This window comes from Rhagoletis pomonella, unplaced genomic scaffold, assembly GCF_013731165.1.
Source record: "Rhagoletis pomonella isolate Grant_MI unplaced genomic scaffold, Rhpom_1.0 Rhpom_scaffold_00003, whole genome shotgun sequence".
Lineage (NCBI taxonomy): Eukaryota > Metazoa > Arthropoda > Insecta > Diptera > Tephritidae > Rhagoletis > Rhagoletis pomonella.
Genome location: NW_023458557.1, coordinates 67,034,979 through 67,046,954, shown reverse-complemented (window position 1 = coordinate 67,046,954; position 11,976 = coordinate 67,034,979). Strand labels below are relative to the sequence as shown.

Below are 11,976 nucleotides of genomic sequence, written 5' to 3'. Positions count from 1 at the left end.
ATCGAATCCCATTATTGTAGGGAAAAAACAGACAAACTGTATGTCGACCTCACTTATAGCTCTTACAAAGATGTATTCAAAGCTTACGAACAATATTTCGCAGATAAAAATATTCTACTTAATGAAAAATCTTCTTATGTATAATTTTTAAAAGTTACACACACTCTCAACATTGGTTCATTTAAACCTAAAAAAGATCAGTGTGACCTATGCTTTAGTTTCAAGAACGGCAATATTGACCAAACATCTTATGAAGAACACACTAGTAATAAACATAGGCAAGAATGGAAAAGGATTATGATAAAGAAAGAGCCTTAGGAAGTGAAATAATTGTCTATACTTAAGATGTACAAGCTGTTCAATTAGTGCCACTAATAGCTGCATCATCAACTTGCTTTAAGCAAAAACTTGCTGTACATCAATTGACGTTTTTTAATTTGAAAACATCCGAGGTATTTTGTTACATTTGGCACGAAGGAGAAGGGGGAATAGGCTCAAATGTTTTCGCCTCATGTGTTTCTCACTTTTTAGAATAGAAGAACATTCTGACCTTAAAACAGTTCTATTTAGTGATGGTTGTTGTGCACAGAACCGAAATGTCACGTTGGCCAACGTATTGCAATTCATTGCAATTAAACATAATGCAACAATTTATCAAAAATATTAAACAGTTGGACATACTCCGGTGGAATGCAACTCAGTACATTCAACAATAGAGAGAAAAAAAAGTCCAAGGAGAGGTATATTCCTGCTGGTTTCGTTCGATTTGTCACAGACGCTAGAGTCTCTCCAGAACCATATAAAGTACACTATATAGAGCACAAATTCTTCAAAAGCTTTTCGGCAATACAGTTTTACAAATTTATACGGCCAGGCTTTAAAACGGGCGATCCGCAAGTTACAGATGTAAAATGTTTAAAATATAACTCAACCGGCATGTACTATAAGTTGGATTACAATAACGATTGGACCTGGTCACCCCAAAGAAAAACGAAAATTGATATTTTTAAAATAAAAAATAATAATTTTACTCCTTTATATTCTAATTCCATACAAAGAGCAAATAGAAAATTTAACGACCTGCAGAGTATGAAAAAGCTGATTCCACAAGATTATCACAGCTTTTATAACTTAAGTTTTACCACTTAAAATAATTTCTTATTCTGTGCTCATTTAAGAATTTATCCTTACAGAAAGTGAGTGAATTTGTTTAACTTTTTAAAATTTCCTTTGATTTTTTAAACTTTTTTAGCTTAAATCATGTCCACAACGTTATTTTTCAAATAAAAATACATCCACCAATAACATTTATATAACTACAATTTAGCATTTTTCTTCACATTAAAATGATCAACAGAGATTTCGTATGAGATCGTATCTGCTATTTCCTGACTACAAAAAATGCAGAACGGAACGTCGTAACTAACAAAAGTTGTTACAACTTCGGAATATTCGTAAATAAATAAAAAAAATTCAGTACATATCCGTAATGACAAAACTAAAACAATATGGCATAGAATCTTAGTACCTTGTGTTAATGAGGGGAAATAAAAGTTTTTCTTGATTTCTGAAAAACTACCATATTGTAGATACGAGGTTAAGGCAGAAACGGGACGATATGCTACTCTTGATCAGCGGTATTGAAACTTTGCTGTTATTTTGCAGTACATGGTCTAATATCGATATATTGGTATGAATAGATAAGGCTTTATACCTGGAGCTTCCTATGAGCAAATCTAATTTTTGGCACAAATGTCAGTTACGCGGTTTTGCTAAACGACGATAGGCGGTTTTGAACTTTAAACGACGATATGTATATATGTATATACACATTAAGATTAAGGATTCTTTCACAAATTAATTACTGCAAATCAGGACCATCTATTATTACTAAATTGGCGAAAGTATAAATTTTATGCGATACTTCACATCTGTTTGGCGCATTGCGGTTGTAGTTATTGGACGTTATTTTCACGATATGCCTTTGCACTAATGCATTTGAGAACATGCCCCCACTTTGATCATTACCTCTCATCTGATGAAATAGCAGGTAACATCTTTGATGGTACTGCATCTGGATCGAGGCGTCTTCTCTTGGCATAAATACTTGCATAAATGATATCATTCGATTTGAAGTGCAGAGCGCAAGCTTTCGATGATCCAGTTAGTTTAACACCACACGCATTCATCCAATCCCTTCCTTGCGTAATATCTGTTGGCACACGAAACATACCTACCTCACTGTTGTGGGTGCTTCTGCATAAACAGCAAGTATCTGGCATTTTAAACGAATTTTTTTCTTTTTGTTATTTAATTTCTAAAACAATTATTTTTTGATTTGAAATCAACATTTTTTTTATTTTGAAATTAATTTATAATGTTGCTAGTTTCAAATGGGTTAATGCAATGACAAAACCCTTGTCATATAAGCGCATGATACAAAAAAGAAGGTAGTTTCAATAAACAACTTTTGACGGATAATAAAATTTTTTGAAGTTGCATAAATTGTGAGCATTCTCAACGGCCTGGCCACTTTTATAATATTAAAACAATAAATCGGCGTATTTTCTTTCCCACATTTATACCAATTTAATAATATTTCAAATGAAAAATCATTATCAGTGCTTGGTAATTTTTTTACTTACGTGGCTCGCACCTTTTTTTATTAAAAATATATAAAATATGTATAAATTGTTCTTTTTATTTTATAATAAAAGTCACGAGAGCATTATGTTGTACTTTTTCATTTTTCTTATTTTGTATGCAATCTTGCTATTTAAAAATCTAGTTCTTAAGAATTCTCTTTCCAAACAAATCCTTTTATAATCACCAATTCCATGTGAATAAATTATTCTCATAATTTAACATGCAAAACAAAAACAAATTGGGAAACATTACTTTATAACTTTGGAAATATTTGTTCACATGAAATTCGTGATTCGTGATGAAATTCGTGAAAATGTACTTTTAAATTTCTCATCAGATTTTGCAAAAATTAGGCTTTGTGGTTAGCGTATCACCATTAACTTCAATAAATTTCGAATTTAAAATTTCCAATGTATGCAAAAAACTTGAATTTGGCTTACGCAGACCGCCCTTCGATAAGCAATTAGCATAAGTATAATTTTGATCACTTTCTTCATTCGTTCTGAAACCTCGTCAACCCCCTTCTTGAGATTTAGCATTAATTTTCAGGGACTGATGAAATCTTCTGCTTAAAAAAACAAGTAATTTTTAGCAAAAAAAAACCGACTTCAACTCTCATATAATATATATATATATATATATCTCATGATCCACTGATCGGATCTTAACCAGATTAGTATGGGACCACCTCTGAGACACTACCTTTCCGATCGGTTGACGTGGTCCAAAGTTATGCGGTAACATACATAAAAAAATTTTAAAAAATAAAAAAATATTCCGACGAACTGATAACCTCCTCCTTTTTAGGAAGTCGGTTAAAAAAATATTACTGCTCGTGATCAGGTAGCATGAATTTAATGAAATGTCATAATTTTATTAAAAGTCAAATGGTTAACAACAACAACGAATGTAATTAAATGAAACTACCTTCTTTTTTGTATCATGATATAAGCGTATAAAAAATAAATATGTCATATATTGATTTCACTTTGCTTATTACACTATGATTGAGACAAAAGTAAAATGGTTTTTTTCAATCGAGTTAAGGCTGTCGTCAAATAAGTGAAAACACATTGTCAAATAGGAGTCGGTTTGTCGATTGATTTGGATCAGGATAGGTCTTAAGTCGTGTGCATGCACTGCGAAATCGGCTATCTTTCAGTTGTTGCCCCATAATATCATCGGTAAAGGTATGGATAAAGGAGATAAAGTTCTGTCAAAATATGTCGCCAAATTTTGGCGTCAAAATATGACATAGTGAAAACCAGCCTTTATTGTTTCGTTTTTTCATGGTCAGTTTACCGATTGTAAGAAATGTGATTATAGTTGAACATTTGAAAACCAATTTGTATGCCTGGCTTTAGTTGAACGTGCAGAGGGGCTTGCTGTCAGCGGCAACACACAATTTTTTTCTGTTTTTTGGTTTTTCTTTAACACGAAAAAGCATCTGTGAAGTGTAGAACCAAATTAAACGACGAAGAAAATTAACTCAAGTTGAACATTTAAAGACAAAGTACCAGGTTGACCGAGCTTTGCCCGGAGTGCATATACTTTTTAAAGTTTTCAAGGTTTGCATAGCTTTAAGAAAATATTTTGGAAAAAAAAATGGATTTCGATATCTATTAAGTAAATTCCTTATTCTAAAATTTAGGTGGCAACCCTATTCCGAAATAGGGGGGAATGAATGGTACATATCTTGTGTATACATAAAAAAAATGTTGATTGAAATTAACAAAATAAAAATTTGTATTACATAGAGGAGTGGCAACCCTGATGGGAAATATTTTCTGACCAAACTATTCAACTATACCTTTCATTTGATATCCATATTGCGATGTTTCAGATAAATTGTGTAGAATCGAAAACAAGTGGCAACCTTAAACTATTATCCTAAGGGTTAAGATTTTGTATATAGGAAAAGCATTGTTTTAGGACCTTCTCATGATACCCATAAATAGTAATATTTTACCTTTTTTTACAAAAAATTACATAAATATGCGATTCGAAATAGGTGGCAACCATATTAAAAATATTTTTGATTTAGATAGCTTTAAAATACCTTCCATTTGATACCCATATTATGATATTTTAATTGATTTGTAACTAATTTCGAATAGGTGGCAACCTTATACGAGTCCTCTCGGAGACAATTCTTATTCAGATAACCTTAAAATCCAAAACATTATCTGTGTACAAAACTTCATAAAAATCGTTAGAGCCGTTTCCAAGAACCCTATGGATATATATATATATATACAAGAATTGCTCGTTTAATGTAATAAGATTTATAAAGCGGCTGTAGCTGAGTGTATAGCATGAACCAATTAGAACAGATCGGACCGGTTGATAAGCAGCCATTTGTAATAGCAATTGAGAAAAAAGTGTGTGACGTTCGTAATTTTGAAGCTTGCTATTTCTGTTTTGCTTCTTTCTTTATGTGTATTTTGTCGGTGGTTTATTTCAGTGATTTTTAAGCGATGTTCAATAAATTTTTTGTGCAAATGTAATTAAAATGAAGTGCGCGGTGATTGATGGCAAAAACACGTACAAAATAATAATTTGGTTAGCACAAACATGTGCTGTAAAATTGCTTGCATTTTTTCTTTGTGCTTCGTCTTCATATTCTTTGTTTACTTTTCAAAGAAAATAACATGGCGCCGAAATTACAAACGTCAGCCAGAAAATTACTTTTTTCTTTTGCTTCAGCTTGTGAGATCTTGTGTAGTTGGATCATGAGTGTGTTGATGTTGTTGTTGTAGCGGCCTACAACAACCCCGCCCAGATCGGCAGATATCTCAGTCGTTGTCGTCGAGTTCCACTAACGGCAGCCCCAAGAAGCGTGCAGCCTCTATGGGGTCGGTCCACAGGGACGTCGCCGTTAGGGTTGTGGGGTTTTCCGGGCATGCGAAGAGATGTTTCGGGTCATGAGGGGTCTCTCCGCATGCCGGACATTCGTTCGGCACATCCGCATTTAGTCTACTCAGGTAGGAGTTTAGCCTGCTGCAGTAGCCAGAGCGAAGTTGGGCTATTGTTGTTCTGAACCCCCGAGGCAGATGGAGCTCCGTCACGTCAATGTCCGGTATCTGTGTGCCTAGAACGGCATTCACATGTCAGGAGTCTACATAACTCGAGACTGCGTCCCTGTGAATGCCGTTCAGGGCCTGTCTGTAAGCTGACGGGTCCAGAGGCTGCTTAGTTCATATAGATGCCTCCTGACGTGCCTCGGCGAGGGCTCCTCTGCAAGCAGCTGTCTATTTGGGTGGCCACATCTGTGGCTCCCAACTAGAAACTGCTTGCAGAGCATCGTGTTGTGCTCCCTAATTGGGAGCATTTTCGCCTCATCGTGGAGGTGGTGTTCTGGTGACATCAGGAGGCATCCGGTCGCTGTCCTTAGTGCTGTGTTTTGTACCGTCTGTAGCTTCGTCCACTGCGTCCTACTGGTCCCCGGCGACCACACTGGTGCTGCGTAGTTTAAAACCGGCCGGCCTATTGCCTTGTATGTTGCCAGCAACGTTTCTTTGTATTTGCCCCAAGTACTGCCGGCTAGCGACTTGAGGACCTTGTTGCGGCTCTGTACTTTATTGACAATAGCGGTTGCGTGCGCAGAGAAGGATAGCAGGCTGTCGAATGTTACTCCGACTATTTTAGGATTATTCACCGTGGGAATTTGTGTGTCATCGACGTGAATTCCTAGCGGTAGCCTGACCTCCTTCGTCCAGGTTGTGAACAGGGTCGCAGAGGATTTCATAGGGGAGAAGGCTAGACACTTTGCAGTGAAGAAGCGAGAAAGTTCAGAGAGATATCCGTTTACTTTCGAACACAGGTCCTCAATTCCATTCCCAGTCGCCATGATCGAGCAATCGTCGGCGTAAGAGACAATCGAGACTCCCTCTGGTGGTTGAGGGAGCTTTGAAATGTAAAAGTTAAACAGTAGTGGGGAAAGGACACCACCCTGTGGAACCCCCTGTTTTATTTTTCTAAGTTTGCTCGATTTGTCTCTAAACATTACCGTCGAGTGTCGACCACTTAGATAATTTGCCACACCACCGTTTGAGCCTCTGTGGGAGAGAGGAAGCCTCTATATATTCTAGTAACGTGGAATGGCTGACAGTGTCAAAAACCTTTGACAGGTCCAACGCTACTAGACTCGCTCTCTCACAGGGACGTTTACGGTTAAAGCCACGAGTTATTTGAGTGTTCATGGCGTTAAGTGCTGTTGTTGTACTGTGCTCTTTACGGAAACCATGCTGATGCTTCGCTGGGGTCAAGTGGTTTGTGAAATACGGGAGTGTGTAGAGATGCTTGCTGTTAATTGCTAATCCCGTCAGAGGCCACGTGTTGAAATGATTACAAAAAATTGTGTTTTGTATCTTCGAATTATGAAAAAGCATCAGTGAAGTGCTGAGCATAAGTTTGGTTAATGTAAACAAGATTGTGGTTAATATTACCAATTCATTGTTGAAAATAACAACCAAGGCATTGCTAATATTAACCAAAAACAACGTTGATTCCTTTTCAAGTTTGAATTTGGTAATAATAACCACTTTTGGTTAATTTTTCTCTCGGTGTAGAGGAAATGAAAAAAGGCGGTTTGAACAGCAGTTTGTGCGGGGTATTTGGGCTCTTTAGCGAGACGGTATATGCAAGTCGATTTTTTTGTTCAGAGGCTAAGATCCCGTTTGAAAGACAAGAGCGTAAAGCGTGTTTTTTATGAAAAGTATATTTTTAAACGCGTTCATTGCGAAAATACTTATGTGTTGGTTTTTGTTTCACACATTTTTGTTATATCCTTTTTTATACACGTACGTATTCACAGATTGAATAAAAATGTATTTATATACATATGTTTGTAAATGTATCTATTATATGAGACCTTGAGCGCCAGAGTAGCCTAACTGTCATATCAAAAAAAGTTGAGGTGCATCTTAAAACGCATTACCAGAATCGAAATGGCAATAGCCCGACGCATGTCCTTTTAGTTTCCTTTTACTATAATATGTAGCATCACGTAGTAAAAGACCGCATTTATTTTTTATAGATCCTTCTTTCTCATATTACTAACAATTTTTTTGTAGATAGGCTCCTATGGCCCTGATGGCCTCATACCAAAAATGAATTTTAGTTTTCTTTTAATACAACTATTTATTGTACCCATGTCTTATTTATGGCAAATAAGCGAGGTTTATTTTTGCAGTTTATTGTATAATAAAATATTGTTTTTTACTTGGTAACTTTTAGGTAACTTTTTTTTTGTCAATCCTGTAGCTCGTTGCTGTAACTCTTCTCTACCGATTATTTCTCTACTGGTAGAGAATATACGTCATTCTCTACTAATTAGCAGTAGAGAACAGGGCGGCGAATTCATATCTCAATTCGCCTTGGTAGAGAATTGTTACAGAAACGAGCTACTGGTCAGAAAATTTATTACCGTGTGGCAACCGTGGCCATAATAATAAAAGTGAAAATTCGTTCGATCAGCACTTTCGACCACAGTCGAAGATCGAATGCAACTCCTAATAGGGGCCATCGTTTTTTTTTTACGATCAAACCATTATTAAAGAAAGTACATTCAATTATTTAATTAGTAGAAAGACGTAAGGAAATCCATGGAGAATCTCTCGATAAATCGCAGAAGAAGAAAATTGAGCGTGATGAAGAAAAACTAAAGAACAATAATAGAGATCTTTCATTGGTAAAAATGAAGTCCATGTTTGCAACAGGTTTTGCATTCACCGCTCTCCTCAGCATGTTCAACAGCATGTGAGTATGATTCGAATAATAAAAAACAACAAATAATATAAATTCACATTATCGCAGATTTGATGGTCGTGTTGTGGCACAATTACCGTTTACGCCCATTTCTTGGATTCAAGGCTTAAGTCATAGGAACTTATCCGGCGATGATTATACCGATTGCTCTTTCATCTTTCTTTATATTCTCTGCACAATGTCAATTAGACAAAATATACAAAAATTGTTGGGTTTCGCTCCTTCAAGAGCTGCGAGTAAGCAGGGTGGCGGTTTATTTGGTCCGACACCAGGACAATTTAAATAGAAATACATAAATAATTACGGTTAATATGTTACTGTGAAAGCAATCGTAATACAATTTCTATTCATTTGGTTAAATATCGTTTTTAAATTAATTCGATATTCAATAAATAAAGTATGAAACCCTATTTGTTTAGATAAAAATGTATCCTTAAATGCTACTGTTTGTTTGACTTACTTTGACTGCTATGTTGTTCAGCCCTATTCTGCGTTCCGTTTCGTTTCGATCAATCTTCGAAATTTACGGTTATACCCACGGCGAATTTATACAAGGTGGTGTTACTGGCGAGTTTAGATTTTCGCCGCGGTACTTCTTAATGTCAAAATGATGTGATTGTTGTAATATGAATTCACCTTGTTTACAACAAACAAATGATTTTGACATTAAGAAGTACCGCGGCGAAAATCTAAATTCGCCATCAACACCACCTTGTATAAATTCGCCTTGGTTATACCTATTCTACATTTCGATCGTAGTTACCAAGGCGAATTTATACAAGGTGGTGATGATGGCGAATTTAGATTTTCGCCACGATACTTAATGTCAAAATGATGTGTTTGTTGTATTTTGAATTCGCCTTGTTTACAACAGACATCGTTTTGACATTAGGAAGTACCGCGGCGAAAATCTAAATTCGCCATCAACACCACCTTGTATAAATTCGCCTTGGTAGTTACGTTCTTCTAAGTTGCAAATTTGTTGATGGAGAATCAAGGCGAATTTATGAAAGGCGGTGTTGTAAAATCAGCTGATTTCTTCGCCTTACATGTATTTTATTTTTGCTTTTGCTGATTTGACAGCACACCCATCAAAAGCAAAAACAAAATACATGTAAACTTTGGAGCGAATTGAGATTTGACGTAACACACTCCATACAAAATACATATGGCTGTAGTTGTTGTAATCTAAATTCGCCAGTAACACCACCTTGTATAAATTCGCCTTGCGGAGAATGTTTCGATTGTTATTTTCGTGGGTTTAAATATAAAAATCGTATAAAAAAAATTAAGTAAAATATACTGTGCATGATTGTAAGTCATCATAAATGAATTTCCTCGATTTCTGTGTTTTCGCGAGCAGCAATGCGGGCAGTACGAAAAATTGGCTCAAATAATGGCAACCAAAAGGGATATTGCGCGGGGTTTTCAAAGAGTAAGTCCAGGCGTTTTTGTTTTCATTATCTATAAATAACACTGAAATGCACTGAATACAATTTATTGTTTTTATATAACATTAATAGATTTATGCACATACATACGTACATAAAATGTGGAGTTTCATAAAAAAAGATGTTTTTATTATTGTACTTGTTTTTACTAACTTTTTAAAACGAGGTGCGTATGTTGTCTCGAATGGAAGGATAAGCTTTGTTCTTCCCATCCTGCTGACGGCTTTCAAAATCGAATTCATTTGTTTTCAAATCTTCCACTCTATTAATTGCAAACGTTGAGGAGTGCTCAAACAAAGTTTATAATTTCACTGGCTTTGAGCGGTGAGAATGCAGTTCGAGATGAATTTCTTATAATTCTTCACTCGTCTGAAAAGGATCAAACATGGTCCTAAATCTCCGCCTTTCAACTTTCACATCAGCAATCTGGGACTCGTTCTGCTCTTCAAGCAATAAATTATGTTTCCACTTAAATTAAGAACACGAAATTTTATTTTTAAATTAAAATGGGTTAGATATATTTAGTTATTTTAAAATATTTACAAATTTTAACTTCATAAGCTGTTATTGTTGTAGCGGCTCCAAAAACCCCGCCCAGATCGGTTAGTCCCTCAATCGTTGTTGTTGTTGTTGTAGCGGCTACAACAACCCCGCCCAGATCGGCTGATATCTCAGTCGTTGTCGTCGAGTTCCACTAACGGCAGCCCCAAGAAGCGTGCAGCCTCTATGGGGTCAGTACATAGGGACGACGCCGTTAGGGTTGTGGGGTTTTCCGGGCATGCGAAGAGATGTTTCGAGTCGTGTGGGGTCTCTCCGCACGCCGGACATTCGTTCGGCACATCCGCATTTAGGAATTTAGCTTGCTGCAGTAGCCAGAGCGAAGTTGGGCTATTGCTCATTCCCACGACAGCCGGTTCTACGTACCGGAATGACTCGGGTTTTACCCGACCAAGGGCTGTTGTTTCGGCGATCTAACCCCGTTTATGTCGGCGAAGTATCTCAAGTATCTCAATCGTTGTCGTCAAGCTCTACTAACGGTAGCTCCAGGAAGCGTGCAGCCTCGACGGGGTCTGTCTTAGCGTGGTGGGATTCAGAGGACATACGTAGAGATGCTGTGAGTCATGGGGCGACTCTCCGCATGCCGGGCATTCGTTGAGAACGGGCCTGTTCGAGGCACGTAATAAAAGCGGCATTACTGCCGTACTGATGAAAAATGGCAACATTGTTGCAACTGCCCAACTGATAATACATTGCTAGATATTCACACAGAACGCGATACTTTAATAATTCGCGCAACACTGCGGTTGTGATTGCAACTCGAACAAGCCCAACATCTTCGTTTAATCTGCTAAGGTATGAGTTCAACCTGCTGCAGTAACCAGGGCGCAGTTGGGCTATTGTCGTCCGAGTCTCCCGAGACAGACGAAGTTCTGTCTCGCCTACGTCTGGTGGTTGCATGCCCAGAACGGCATTCACAGGTCGGGAGTCTATATAACTCGAGACTGCCTCTCTGAGAATGCCATTCAGGCCTGTCGATAAGCTGTCGGGTCCAGAGGTTGTTTGATGAACCTCTGCCTGCTGACGTGCCTGGGCGAAGGCTTTTCTGCAAGGAGTTGTCTGTTTGGGTGACCACCTCTGTGGCTCCCAACCAGAAACTGCTTCCAAAGCATTGTGTTATGCCGCTTAACATGGAGCATGTGGGCCTCCTCGTGCAGGTGGTGTTGTGGCGACACCAAAAGGCATCATGTCGCTGTCCTGAGTGTCGTGTTCTGGCAAGAACGACATCCGGTTCTACGTACCGGAATGACTCGGGGTTAACCCGATCGAGGGCTGTTGTTTCGGCGATATAACCCCGTTTAGGTCGGCGAAATCCCTTAACTTCATAAGCTGCTATAGTTTGGTGCAATTATTTCTTTTGTTTTGTTTCGATTTCACACATTCCTAGGCAACCAGCTGATTTCGAAGATGCTTTCGCTCTTCCTCTTCTTTTTTCGATTCAATCGTGTCTCAGAATTACGATTGTAGCGGAGCGGAATGCGGGAACGTAATCGAAATGCAGAATAGGGCTGATTGAAATTAGATTAATCTTTAATTAGGCCCTTCCAAAACA

General features: G+C 37.5%; 1 protein-coding gene across 1 annotated transcript in view; it reads left to right on the top strand.

Moving 5' to 3' along the window:
• The window catches only part of LOC118735385 (calcium load-activated calcium channel), a 23,923-nt gene extending 15,070 nt beyond the window's left edge, over positions 1-8,853 (top strand). The window contains exons 3-4 of the mRNA XM_036465104.1: positions 8,232-8,406; positions 8,464-8,853. Of these exons, the coding sequence (XP_036320997.1) occupies positions 8,232-8,406; positions 8,464-8,701 (413 nt within the window). The 3' untranslated portion in view covers positions 8,702-8,853. The remainder of the gene's footprint in view (positions 1-8,231; positions 8,407-8,463) is intronic.
• Positions 8,854-11,976: the final 3,123 nt, after the last annotated feature.